Source organism: Mustelus asterias, chromosome 14 (genome assembly GCF_964213995.1).
Source record: "Mustelus asterias chromosome 14, sMusAst1.hap1.1, whole genome shotgun sequence".
Taxonomy (NCBI): domain Eukaryota; kingdom Metazoa; phylum Chordata; class Chondrichthyes; order Carcharhiniformes; family Triakidae; genus Mustelus; species Mustelus asterias.
The window spans coordinates 49,596,818-49,611,365 of record NC_135814.1 but is presented as its reverse complement, the minus strand read 5'-3'; the positions used below and the strand labels follow the sequence as shown (position 1 = coordinate 49,611,365).

The window sequence follows — 14,548 nt, the reverse complement described above, 5'->3', positions numbered from 1 at the left end:
TACATATATTATATACATTTTATAAAATCAAAACATGCAAACATAACAATACTACAGTCCATTTTAGTCTTACCATTCTTAAAGATGATGGCATGGCAGTTGGCCTTAACATGGCCAGATTTGCCACAGGTGCAGCAAACTCTTGGGCTGCCCAGCGTACACAGGATAGCCCTGGCTTCCCTGATAGTGAAGTTGGAGGGAGGGTGGAGGATTGCTCGCTTCTCTGTCCACTTTCAAAGTCACCTTGACCTGTTTGCTGGCCCAAATCCCGACAAGGTCCTTGACCTCTGTGCCGTTCCTGACCATGTCAACATACCTGGTGAGAAAGGTAAGCATATCCATGACAGAAACATGAAAATTGTAAAGATGCATGGTTACAACAGGGTTTCACCGAGTAAACAGCGGTTCTGCCATGAGGGTTCTCAGCAGGTTTCCTTTCTCCTTGAACACCTTGAGAAGTTTCATGTATGCAGCGGCGTTCTTGAAGATCACATTGAAATATCCAGCACTGGGGAAATCCTGCAGGCAGTACAGTTCCACAGCTCCAAATCCGCAACATTTGAAAAGGAAGAAGTCATGGCCAACGAGTGGACATCCTTCGTTATCTTTTACCACCATCCTAACGGTGTTAGGCACCCCCCTCGTTTGGTTGCTGGAGGCATCTATCACCTCTTCAGTTTTCCTGGATAGGCACTACAGCTCCAACCGGGTGAAAAACAAACAACTGCAGTTGAGCTCCCAACACCAAAGAGTGAAAGGCTGAGAAACCTCTGCTGAAACATCCTGAAAAAAATCAAACCCAAGACTCTGCAGACCTACACTCGACCTTCTTGATCCTGCTAGGTAAGTATGAAATTAGATTGAAATAGTCTAAATCCGGACACATTTAAGGGAAACGAAAATGATTCAAGAAATGCTTTAAAATTGCTGTGGCCCACGGAGTCATTATTTTCCTCCTCACTGAGATGAAATGTCTCTGAAACAAATGTGAAGGCGTAAGGTCACTGAACTTGGGAAACAGGTTTAAGTGATGAGCATCCTCTGTAATCAAGCTAACTATCTTTACTTTGCAAGCTCAGCACTCGTTGGCTTTTCTTTTCACATTACAATAGTCTCTCTTCATTTGATAAGAATTTTGCGTCGTGATTCTGCCACAAGACACCTCAAAATTGGCCCACCTGTAAGCGAGCACAACATATTAATGAATTGAAGCTAACAGAGTAATGGATTGGGAAACATTGACCACCACTTCTTGTTTACAAAGCATTTTGACTGCTGCAGTGCGAGGCTGTTGCAATCCATTTTTGTAGTTAGTCTTCGCGCAAAGTGCGGGCATGGCGGTTGGCCTTGCTTGAATTAAAAAGGTTTGCAAGGCCCAGATTAATGTAATTTTATGTCCAAAGAATGTAGTCCCTTTTATCATAGAATCCCACAATGCAGAAGGAAGCCATTGGGCCCATCGAGTCTGCACCGGCAACAATCCCACCCTATCCCTGTAACCCCACGTATTTACCCTGCGAATCCCCCTGACACTAAGGGGCAATTTAGCATGGCCAATCCATCTAACCCGCACACCTTTGGATTGTGGGAGGAAACAGGTGCACCCAGAGGAAACCCACGCAGACACGGGGAGAACGTGCAAACTATACAGACAGTCCCCCGAGGCCTGAATTGAACCCGGGTCCCTGGCGCTGTGAGGCAGCAATGCTAACCACTGTGCTACCATTCCACCCAGTAGGAAAATGGATACACCCAGTACAGAAAAACGGATTCAGTTCCAGGCAAACTAACGGCACTGAAATAAAGTAACACAACTTTTAAGAATGACGATTGTTTGTTCTGGTCAGCAAGACATTGAAGAAAGGGCATAAAAAGTGAAGGGGGAAGTCAGGAGAATCTGTTTTGCATGTAGGGCTCATAGAATGTGGGATTGTTAAAGTGGAGTCCACAAAATATATTTTCATAAGGCAATGAGTTGCTTCAAGAAGGGAATATTACAGAGTATGTCGGGAAAATCAGAGTGGAATTAGACTGGTGGGTACTGAGAAAAAAACATCAGCATAGACTTAGTCAAATGATTTGTTCTTCTTACGGAACATTTTATAACTGCAATAAATTGGGTGTGAGCATCAAGCAATTCCTCATCTGTACACGTAATAAACAGATATGAATAAATATTGAATTCAACTATTGCATATTAATTTAATTACATTTTGAACATGTTTTACAACCACAGGGAAAACTGTGGATGAAAGAACAGTATTGAAAATAATCATAAGGAATATATGAATAGTAAACATCATTAGAAGTTGTATCTATTCAAATCCTAAGTTTCAACTCTAGTTTGAGCAGCATATAATGAAACCTCAAACATACAGATGATGTGGTGATTGGACATATAGATAGTAACTGACCTTTTATTTCTCCTGAGGGGCACAGATGATCAAGGTAGTGTGTAGCTGAACCATACAGACAAAGAAGATCACCGGGCAGCATGGTGGCACAGTGGTTAGCACTGCTGCCTCACAGCGCCAGGAACCCTGGTTCAATTCCAGCCTTGGGTCACTGTCTGTGTGGAGTTTGCACATTCTCCCCGTGTCTGTGTGGGTTTCCTCCAGATGCTCCAGTTTCCTCCCACACTCCAAAGATGTGCAGGTTAGGTTGATTGGCCATATAAAATTGTCCCTTAGTATCAGGGGGACTAGCAGGCTAAATGTGTGGGGTTATGGGGATAGGGCCTGGGTGGGATTGTTGTTGGTGCAGGCTCGATGGGCCGATCGGCTTACTTCTGCACTGTAGGGATTCTATGATTGGTTCAATCCCTGGTAGGAACTGAGTGAGTGTGCTCAGAAAGCAGACAAGATGCCGAAAGGACTATGGATCACGAACCCACTCGGGTCAACCTATAACACAGACTACACTGAGAGACTTTGCCGTCACACCTCTCTCACACTCCTCAACCACCTCGTACACCAGCTCTACAGCAAACGCTGCAACCCTGGAAACCAAGATAGAGTCCATATTCTCAACTTGCGCTCAGGACGCAGACCAGCTGCAAAATATTGCCAAGCAGACGAGACAATGGAACTACGCCATCTACATGCACTCGGCATCATCACCAGCAGCAACTAAGCCGCCCCCGGTAGCACAGTAGAAAACAGTACCACTGCAGGGAAGTCCATTGTCAGCTTGTCGGACTACACACTTCAACCAGATGAAATCGAAGTTCTCAGCCGAGGGCTCAATTTCTGCACCACCACTAAAATGGACCCCATCGGTCTCGCGCGGACACAGAGGAATTCATCAGGCAAATGAGGCTGCGGGAGTTCTTCTGCAAACCCCAAGAGGCCAACAGCGAACACAGTGAGACAGCCAATGAACCGGAACAGCCGACAGAGAGATCCGCGGTGCAGTGCCCAAAGAGGAAAGAGTCGAATTGGACTCCTCCGGAACTTCTTACGGAGTGTGCTCAGCCAGAGTAGTGATAAGAATGGTACAATTGGTCTCATTAGCCCCCTGGGGTTAAGGAATGGAAAATTAACCAGCGTTCTGTTCCTATTCTTTGTCCTGCTTGAAAGTTTGTACGTAGGATAAGGGTTAAGATAGATTTGTGTTTGCCTGCGATGTCCCCACTGTTATGCAGTCTGCCAAACCTCACTGTCCATGGCGATTTTGACAAATGCAAAATGGCACTTGTGCAGCTGTACCACAAGAAGTTAATGACTTTGAGAGGAAGGGGAGAGAAAATTGGTGGTTTAAAAAAAAGATGGCTGATAAATGAGAGTGGGCCACTGCTGGGAAAATGAATGCCACATTAGGAATATACATCCTTTATATGATTAGGAACATACATCCTTTATATGATTAGGAATATGCATCCTTCATATGATTAGGAACATACATCCTTAATATGATTCGGAACATACATCCTTTAAATGATTAGGAATATACATCTCTTTAATGAATAGGAACATACATCTTTTATATGATTAGGAACATACATCCTTTATATGATTAGGATATACATCCTTTTTATGATTAGGAATGTGCATCCTACAGCTGTATCAGTTCAGTAGAACAATAAATTAATTTATCTTAAATGAGGTGACTTGCTAAAGTTCTTTTTTATTCAGCGTTTACACAAATTGGCGTGTTATTTGAAGGCGTGGCTGCTTGGTGTCGCTCGCCCCCCCCCCCCCCCCACTGACCCCTGCTGGAGGTTATTTGCAGCCAATTTGCATTCCACTTTTGGGTAATATTTTACTCGTCTGTTCTTGGGCACGCACAGTCATGTGTTAATTTGTCTGACTTGCCTTAACCTCCTTGGGCCTGAGATCCAAGAACTTGCCTTTGTGCGTGAGAACCTGAAGTCTCCGGCGACAGACTTGAAACAATATAGATCTCGGAAGCTTGGAAGCAGCTTCCTCCTGTTACCTTGGGAACGCAGAGCTGGGAAAGTTCCACCTTCAGCTCATTCAGAAGCCCTGGCGTCTCCTTGCCATGCAAATCACACCTCCTGATTTTTGCTATTTTCTTGGATAACCACAGACTGTGTAATGAGAAATGCCGAGAAGAGAAAATCCCAATGCAGAGAGATTTTAAGGTTATCTCCTGGATTTAGAAACAGATGCACAGCTTATATAGCACCAGTGAAGCGACTGTGTGGATCGTATGCTGTTTAACTAGTTTTTTGCTAATTTTAGAGAAATAACTATTATTTTACAGTTGATTTACCAACATTTAGAGAAAATCATAATGCGTACTGTTGCTGTATAAGGGCTAACCAACTTGTTAAAATGGTACATGGTTTGATTTGATTTATTATTGTCACATGTTTTGGGATACAGTGAATGGTATTGCTTTTGCGCGCTATACAGACAAAGCATACATAAGAAAGAAGGAAAGGAGAGGGCGCAGAATGTAGTGTTACAGTCATCGCCAGGGTGTAGAGAAAGATCAGTTTAATATTGTGAGCCTGGTTCCTAGTCTGTACATAGAGCACCCTCTAGTGTTTAAATGGAACTGTCTAATGTTTTTTCTCATTCTATCTCACCTCAGGTGTGTGGTGAAAAGTACCGATTTGAAAAGCTAATGGAACATTTCCGAAATGAAGACAATAACATTGACTTCATGGTAAACATCTTATTAATTAAATAAATTTTGCACTCTTCCTTGCTCCTTTGTTATCATGTATTGCTCCTCCATCTGAATTTCCTATAACTGATACCTACTGTGGAAGTAGATATTAGGGAAAGTGTTGGAGTTGATTAGTTTCTGTGAAGTAATGGATATCAGATTTGATCCTCAAGTATCTCCTTTCATTTTTATTTCAGGTGTACAATACGTTTCCAGATTGTGTTTTTCAGGGGATGTGGGTGTTCTGGCATTTATTGCCCATCTCAAATTGCTCAAAAGAAGGTGGTGGTGATCTGCCTTCTCAAACCTCTGCGGCCTTATGGTGTAGCTACACTCACCGTGCTGTCAGGGCGGAAGTGCCAGGATTTTAACCCAGCAACAGTGAGGGAAATGCAATATAGTTCCAAGTCAGGATAGTGAGTGACTTGAAGAAGAAGTTAGTAGAGATCCCATGCATCTGCTGCCCTTGTTCTTCTAGAGGGTAAAGGTCGGGATTGGGAAGGTGCATTCGAAGAAACTTCAGGTTGCTGCAGTGCATCCTCTAGATGGTGTACACTGCTGCAACTGTGCACCTGTGTGGAGGGAGTGAATGTTTAAGAAATGAATGTGGATTAGATGAATGCCAATTAAGTGGGCTGTTTTGTCCTTGATGGTCCTCAACCTTTTGAGTGTTGTTGGAGCTGCACTCATTCACACAAATGGGGAATATTCCACCACACTCCTGACTTGTGCCTTGTAGTTGGTGGACAAGCTTAGGAGAGTCAGAAGATAAGTTGCTTGCTGCAGAATTCCCAGTCTCTGACCAGCTGTTGCAGCCACAGTAATGATATGGCTGGTTCAGTTCAGGTTCTGGTCAATTGTAAACCCCAGGATGTTGAAGGTGAAGAGATTCACTTATGGTAATGCCAGTTGAATGTCAAGGGGAGGTGGTTAGATTCTATCTTTTTGGCCACAGTTATTGGCTGGCACTTGTGTGACGCAAGTATTAACTTGTCACCACCATCCATAGCTGCAAGTGGCTGGAGTTCAAAGCCTTGATCTGATCCATTAGCTTACAGTAGTTAAACTGTCAAAATGTAGAAGATTATCAGTGATGGATGAGGATCAGTGAGAATGTTCTGCTGTAGACTAAACGACAAAAAACAAATTTTGGATACAATCATTGAATGATGTGCGGTGCATCTGGATCTGTATCACAAAACTCATCTGTCTACTGGATTTAAATGACAAAGGGTCACAAAGATTAATATTCCTTTAGTGAAAAATCTGATAAAACGCCAAAAAATAACTCGGTAACACTGGAGTTCCGTGACAAAAAATGTTGCGCCATGCAATTTACACGCATCATGGCACCATTTCCTTAATTGATCAAACCTTTGACCATTGTTGCTAGTGTCATGGGAAGAACACGATTCTGATTTAACCTTTTGGATACCTCATCCACTGAATATTGACCTCTCTCAGGTAACCAGGCTGAAAATGTAGTCTTTTTTCAGAACTCAATCTTTCCACATTAGATGTTGGACTCTGAGCTCTTTTCCGCTTGCTCGCCTGAGCTTAAATGTCTCTCCCTGATCAGAACGAGACATATTACTCATGGTGGTGACTACAACCCCTGGGGCATGATCTTACTGGCCATTGACGCATGCTCCCGCTGCAGCGAGGTGAGAGAATTTGGTGGCCAGCCAAGTCTCCATTCACTGCAGCGGGATGGGAAAATCCCACCGGCATGAATGGCCGTATCATTCCGGACTACACTTGCGGCTATTAATCTACTTATATGTCCAGGACTGTACCTTGGTTATGGCCTTGGTCTTTTTAGTGATCTGGCATTAAAGAAAAAGCAGCGCATCTGATCCACAAGATGCTACATTCTTTGTTTCAACCATTTATTCCTAAAGTTATTTTTCAAATTCATTCGTTCCAAACAAACACATCCCATTGCCTGAATATAGCCGTCAATAGTCAATAACTTGTCTGTTTCCAAAGAATCTCAGTAAGTTGAAACCATTCTGTGCACTGTGGTAAAATGCTTTGCATTTTGAAAGAATTTGTGCTTTTAACATGTTAATGAAGCATTCCTGATGTTGATAAAATATTCAACAGGTTGCTACAGAAAATGCAGTTGCTCTCGAGATAATAGCCCTCAATTATCAGGCAATTGCTGTTATCTGTTGGGGGTTACTAAATGTTGATAAATGCAGTTTTCAATACAAAAACAAACCATTATTAGTGCAAAGTGCTTTATTTAGTGGGATTTGATGGCTTTCAATTTGAATTGGAACATCATTTATTATAGAATGATGGTATGCTTTTAATTTTGCTATAAGTGGAAGATCTAAATGGTACAATTCTCTGCCTTGTAATGATTTTTTAAAAATCTCCTTTTGTTTCTAGGTGGCCTGTATGCAGTTTATTAACATTGTGGTCCATTCTGTAGAGGATATGAATTTCCGAGTGCATCTCCAATACGAGTTCACCAAACTAGGACTGGATGAATACCTGGATGTGGGTAGTCCTTTACTCAGTAATCAATGACAGTTGTTTAGCAGCATTGTTCCATTTCCTTATCCAGAGTACGTGGGTGGGATCCTACAGCCCCGTCGCAACAGGGACAGGAGTGTAAAATGCAGCGGGCTGTTCAAAAGTCCATTGTCTTTGGCGGAACAGTAAATCATAGACTCCCTACTGTGCGGAAAGAGGCCATTCGGCCCCATCGAGCCTGCACCGACAACAATCCCACCCAGGCCCTATCCCTGTAACCCCACGTACATACCTTGCTACTCCCCTGATACTAAGGGGCAAATTAGAATGGCCAATCAACCTAACCTGCATATCTTTGGACTGTGGGAGGAAACCGGAGCACCCGGAGGAAACCCACACAGACACGGGGAGAATGTACAAACTCCACACAGACAGTGACATGAGGCCGGAATTGAACCCGGGTCCCTGGCGCTGTGAGGCAGCAGCGCTAACCACTGTGCCACCGTGTTGCCCACATTCCACCTCAAGTTTCTGTCACTGTAGTTTAATTAATAGTCCGTAGCACTATTTAAAAAATATTTGATTTTGAAGTTTTAAGATTATGTTTCTTAATATTTTCTTGAGTGTTGTTGGTAGGTGCAGCAGCTGTTTTCTTTCCCTGGAACACAGACACAAGTCAGTGTAATCTCCTTTGGCCATATTACCTTCATTCAGAAGCTGTTCACAGTATAATGACATGGATATTAAGATAACTCCTAATTCCAAAAATTCAGAGGCGAAGGGGATCTGGCAATAATTTAATTGCCTAAAGAAATTGTATCATTTACTCAGGAATGATTTAAGAGGATGAAACAATGTCCAGGCAACTGCTATGAATTATCAGTATGTGCCACCTCCACTGTAACTTATGGTATCACATTAATAAGTTGTCTGAAACTTATTTAAAACTATTTAAAATACCCCAGACAGAGCTCCCCCGGGACACCCCTCCACATCCCTGAACACCCTCAAGGGGACTCCCCCACCCTCAAATAAACACCCCACTCCCATGGTATACCCCACCCCCCCCTACCTGCACAATATTCCCCACCTCACCCTCTGACTTGACCCCTCCACCTTGATCTGACTGGACCACGTACCCTGCCCCGCCCCCGGTCCTGGTCCCGACTAGACCACCCCCCCCCCCACCCCCCCACTCCACATACACTCCCCCCCCACCCTAAACAATCTGATCCCGATCCCTGACCTCCCCGATGCCTGACGCCCGATATCCAAGCCACCCCCACCCAATGTCAGCCCATGTCTGAACCCTCACCTCCCACATACCATTTGTTTCCCTTAGACTATGGCCTTCTCCCTGGCCTGTTATTTTCAATGCGACATTTAAACTCACCTGCTTAATGGCAGTGTGTGGATCCAGAGACCTGCTACGCTGCCTGAATCTCTCCCAGCCTGAGTCAGGACGGTCGGGTGAGACAGGCAAGTTTGAATTTTAGCACGGTTAAGTCAGTACAGGGCAGCAGTCTGCTGCTGATCGCCACTTGGAGGAAGTTATGGCTCATGAATAGGTTCACAGTACTCCCGGTGTGGTCTAATCGAGATTCTTTATAATATCTCTGCTTTTTGATTTTGTTCCTCTAGAAATGACACCTGTTTTCCTTTGCTTTTACGTCATTATTGACCTGTGCTATTTTTAGTGATATGTATAAATGTGTCCCGAGCTCCCTTTGCTTCTCTATCTCATTTGGACTTTTATTTTCCAAGATACAAGTGTATTCTTTATTCTTCTTACCGAAATGCAACACCTCCGACTTATCTGTGAAAACAGAAGCACTGGTGTGGAAGGTGGTATTATCGGAGCAGACATGTCAGCGACACAAGAAGCCAAAAGCAGAACATGTCCTATTCCGTAGTACTGAGTGTCCCCCCCAAAAATATCAAATCAGTGCAGAGAAGGGCAAAAAGTATAGTCACTGATTACATAGCCGTATTCTCATAGCTTTTTAATGTGGATTTTAGACTTGTATTTAAAAGTCGCTTGATAATTTGACACGAACTCTAATGTTGAGGAATTGTATTTTTTTTAGAAACTGAAAAACACAGAGAGTGACAAACTGCAGGTGCAGATTCAGGCCTATCTGGACAATGTGTTTGATGTGGGTGCATTACTGGAAGATGCTGAAACGAAGAACGCTGCCTTGGAGAGGGTGGAAGAACTGGAAGAAAACATTTCTCACGTAATCATCGCTTTAAATTTTCCAAGCGAGCTGCAGTGCCCAGCCGATATAATTAAGAAAACTGCATTTAGTGATTAGCTGCAACCACAAAATAATTAGTCAGGTTCCCTTGAAATACTGAGAAATAATTCCAGGATCAAATGGTTAAGCCAGCTCAGCATAAAAAGGATTAGATCATTATTGCTGGATCACAATGCAGAGGTTTTGTTTGGCGCAGAATGCCACTCTAAGTACATAGCTGTGATGTGGTAGCTCTGATAGATTGCGAGACTAAAGAACATTTTGTAGTGCAGATTAGCCTGTCACTGCTGTCAGATGTAGTTATGAGTCATGGTGTTCAGTGGACATTTTTTTAAAAAGCTCTACCTCTTATTTGGTACACTAAAATAATCATAACCAGGCTGTGTCTGAACTGCCAGTGAAGTGTCTTGAAACCTTAATGAACTGGTAATTTTCTGTGTGTGAGACTTTGCTATACACAGAATGGCTGCGCCATTTGCTCACCTGACACCAATGACTGCCACTCAAAAGTAAGTTTTTTTATTCATTCATGGGATGTGGGTGGCAATGGCAAGTCCAGCATTTGTTGTCCATCCTTAATTGCACTTGAGATGATGGTGGTGAGCGGTCTTGCATTGCTACAGTCCACATGTAATCAACTACATTTTTCAACGCTTCTCTTTTACTGATCCCTCTATACACTATGGTGTACATAGGCTCTTGAAAGTGGATGGTGGGTTATTAGTGCCTGAGCTTGGCATAGCAGGCATAAGGGGATTGAGGGAGTGGGTGGAAATGCAGAACTTGGCGGAGAGGGTATGAGAGGGCGGCACGGTAGCACAGTGGTTAGCACTGCTGCTTCACAGCTCCAGGGTCGTGGGTTCGATTCCCGGCTCGGGTCACTGTCTGTGTGGAGTTTGCACATTCTCCTCGTGTCTGCGTGGGTTTCCTCCGGGTGCTCCGGTTTCCTCCCACAGTCCAAAGATGTGCGGGTTAGGTTGATTGGCCAGGTTAAAAATTGCCCCTTAGAGTCCTGAGATGCGAAGGTTAGAGGGATTAGTGGGTAGAAATATGTGGGGGTAGGGCCTGGGTGGGATTGTGGTCGGTGCAGACTCGATGGGCCGAATGGCCTCCTTCTGCACTGTAGGGTTTCTATGATTCTATGAGAGACCCTGAGGGGTTGGGTGGGAGGACAGAGCTTGGTAAAGGGAGCATCAGGGGACATGGGGGTAAATGGCCTGAAGGGGACCTTTTGAACTTAGTTTTTAAAAGCTCCCCTCATGCACACTAGAGTTCACAACTCCCTGAAGGGGCTGTGAATGACAAGTCTTTAAAAAACCTGATCCAACTCCATGAAAATTGTGGCGAATTAGCAGATACTTATATTTGCAATGGAGCCAGCTCTTACCAGGCTGGGAGTGCCAGATGTAGGAGATATTCAAGAAGCCTTGGCGAGTTGCTGCAGTGCATCTTGTAGGTGGTACACACTGCAGCCACTGTACGTTGGCATTGCAGAGACTAATGTTTAAGCTGGTAAGTGAAGTGACAATCAAGCAGACTGCTTTGTCCTGGATGGTGTTGGACATCTTGAATGTTGTTGGAACTGCACTTGTCCATGCAAATGGAAAGTATTCCATCACACCCCTGGCTTGTGCGTTGTAGATGATGAACAGGCTTTGGGAAGTCAGGAGGTAAGTTATTCTCTTGCAGAATCCTCAGCTCCTGGCCTGTTCTTGCAACCACAGTTTTTATATGGCTTGTCCAGTGAAATCTCTGGTCAGAGGAGGCGGGTAGATTCTCTCTTGTTGGAGGTGGTCATGATTTGAGGAGTTACAAATGGGACTGAACATGATGTTCTGTATGGTTAAACTGCTTGTTGACTAGGATAATTGATGTATCAGAGAAGCGGGCTGAATTTGAATTTTGTTGGATCAAGTATTGACGAGGACCGAATAGGAATTGATGTGTCGAATTTCTAATTTCAGTTGTCAGAAAAGCTGCAAGACACTGAAAACGAAGCAATGGAAAAAATTGTGGAACTGGAAAAGCAACTGATGCACAGAAGCAAAGAACTGGAAGTAATAAGAGTAAGTTCATAAAGACCTTTCTTTGCAATGGTGGGATATGATGGGTGGGATTTTCCGCCTCCCACAGTGTATATCCCGGTGGCGGAGCGCCACGCTGTTGTCTGGTTGTGGGATCTTCCAGTCTCACTGATGTCTATGGTGTTTTGATTGCCCCGCACCTTCGGCTGCTGGGGAACGCACTGTGGGTGGGGGTTGGGGGGGAGGATTCGCCATCGGTAGGACTGGAAGATCCTGCTGGCAGAAAGAGCTGGAAAATTTTGGCCGATGTGTTGTAAATTGGTCTTTGGCGATAGTGTTCATGGTCAACTCATCTTGTGGAAAAGAGAAACAGGCTACATTCACTATGAGCCTGTTTTTTTTGCTATTGTGTAAACTAAATTCACTGCTATCCAGCTGAAGTATGATCTTGATCAGCAGTTTAATGTTCTAAAACTGAGCTAGGGATATAAATCTTGTCAAATCCTCCAACTTCCCGGGAGCAACAGTGCACTAAATCTACAGTAAATGTGAAAATTTGCGTTAATAGTAATTATAATATTACATGTTTACTTCGAATTTTGTATGCGTTTCTATTCCATGAGTAGCGATCTCCTGGAGTCTTGGGGCAGAATTTAACGTTTGCTACCGGGGTCTCGCCTGCCAGAGAAATGGTGAGAGCCACGTGTTGCCTTCGTTGGGGAAGGCCGCCAGAATTAAGTGTCCATAAGGTACTTAAGTGCCCAACGTTGGGCGTTCCTCAGGATTTAGGACACTGGATGGGGCAGAAATCCCACTCCCCGAGAGCCATTGGTCAATCAGAGGCCGGCAGCTCACCATTCCCATTGAGGTAGTTGCCGCTGGTAATACATCCACTGGAAGCCTAGGTGAGTGTGGGTTGCGGGAATGATGTTGCTGGCTAGGCGGGGGTTAAAAGAAAGAACAGTGGGGTGGCACTCCGTGCCCCCTCCTCCCCACACTGTCCCATCTCCCAATGCCAGACCCCTTGATCAGAAACTGAGCAACTTTGAAAAGGGACCCTCTCAGAAACCCATGGGTTTGCTCTTCTGGTTCCCTTCATGGAGGCTTCACTGACTGCTGCTGGTGGAATGCCAACAGTGGCGAGATGAGACCCCTAAGTGGGCATCAGTAGCCCACTTATAGACTTGAATTAGCGGCTGGACAAGAAGGGTGGGATTTTCCAGCTGCACTCGCCCCAAGGCTGGAAATTCCCGCCCGAGGTCAGTGGACCTTTGCATGGTCCGCCCACGCCCGCTGCGATTCACCTGGTGGCAGGACGGGAAAATTCTTCCCGAAGCCTATCCACAAGCCCGCCTGCCCCTGACTGAAATAAGCACCCTGAACCTTCCGGCCTGATTCTGCTCCTCACCCCTCAGCCTCCCACGATGGTGCAGTGTTTCGCACTGCTGCGTCACAACACCAGGGACCAAGGTTCGATTCCCGGCTTAGGTCACTGTCTGTGTGGAGTCTGCACGTTCACCCCCTGTCTGCGTGGGTTTCCTCCGGGTGCTCCAGTTTCTTCCCATAGTCCGAAAGACGTGCTAGTTAGGTGCATTGGCCATGCTAAATTCTCCCTCAGTGTACCCGAACAGGCACTGGAGTGTGGCGACCAAGGGATTTTCACAGTAACTTCATTGCAGTGTTAATGTAAGCCTACTTGTGACACAAATAAATAAACTTTAAGCTCACAGCTCCCAACATTGAATTCCATCCGTAGAATTATCCCAGCACAAAAGGATTCAGCCCATTGAGTCCATGCTGGCTGTCTGTAGAGCAATCCAATCAGCCTCATTCCCCCACTCAAAACCCATGGCCCTGCAAGTTTCTTTCCCTCAAGTGCCCATCCAGTTCCCTTTTGGAATCATCCATTACCTCCATGTCCACCATTTTTGTGGGCAAAAAGTTTGAGTTCATCATCACTCACATTCCCCTTAAATTTCTTGTCTAAGATCTGTGCCCCAGCCATGAGATATTGATGAGTGCATGTTTTTTTCTGTCACAACTGGTGGGGGGGGGCGGAATTGTACAATAAAATGAAGGATTTCAAACTACCAGAACCAAGATATTTGCAGACTGTTTACCTGATGCCTTTCTGAACTCATCCACTGTTCATTTTGCACGTGCCTTCTTGTTGGCCTTTGAATGAACTCTATGTTAACTTGACAACAATTACGCATTGTAATGTTAACCTGAAGCACACCCACACTTTACAGAGCTCCTGACCTTAATGAGAGATTCTTTAACTTCTGGTGGCTGTATACAAGAAGAAGAGAAATTTGCTTTATAAGTATGGAAATTAATAGTACTTCTCACATACCTTTCCTGTCCTTTACACTTCCAATTATTGCACTCAAATTTCTATGACACAATTCAAAACATTTATGCAGAGGGAGTCTGGATAGCAATTAATCTTGAATTCACCAGTACTTTCTTAGATCTGTGACCTTAATAATACATTGCGAAGAACATTACACTCCTGTAGTTATATAATAGTGCATTGTTTGACTTATTGTGAGTAATGTTAAATATAATTGACCCGGAGGCTAAAATTTCCAAATAAGTTATATTGTTCTCGGACCTCAGGATTTGGATTGCTTAGAGCTGAGA

The 14,548-nt window shown here is 44.3% G+C and overlaps 1 protein-coding gene across 6 annotated transcripts in view; it reads left to right on the top strand.

The window, feature by feature from the left end:
• Positions 1–14,548, top strand: part of LOC144503656 (formin-like protein 2) — a 237,328-nt gene that overhangs the window by 188,526 nt on the left and 34,254 nt on the right. For all 6 annotated transcript variants that reach the window (XR_013499536.1, XR_013499535.1, XM_078228346.1 and 3 more), the window contains exons 10-13: positions 5,059–5,133; positions 7,534–7,644; positions 9,708–9,857; positions 11,843–11,944. Coding sequence is in view for 4 of the 6 variants with exons in the window: in XM_078228346.1 (XP_078084472.1) it covers positions 5,059–5,133; positions 7,534–7,644; positions 9,708–9,857; positions 11,843–11,944 (438 nt within the window). In the remaining 2 variants the exon portion in view is untranslated. The remainder of the gene's footprint in view (positions 1–5,058; positions 5,134–7,533; positions 7,645–9,707; positions 9,858–11,842; positions 11,945–14,548) is intronic.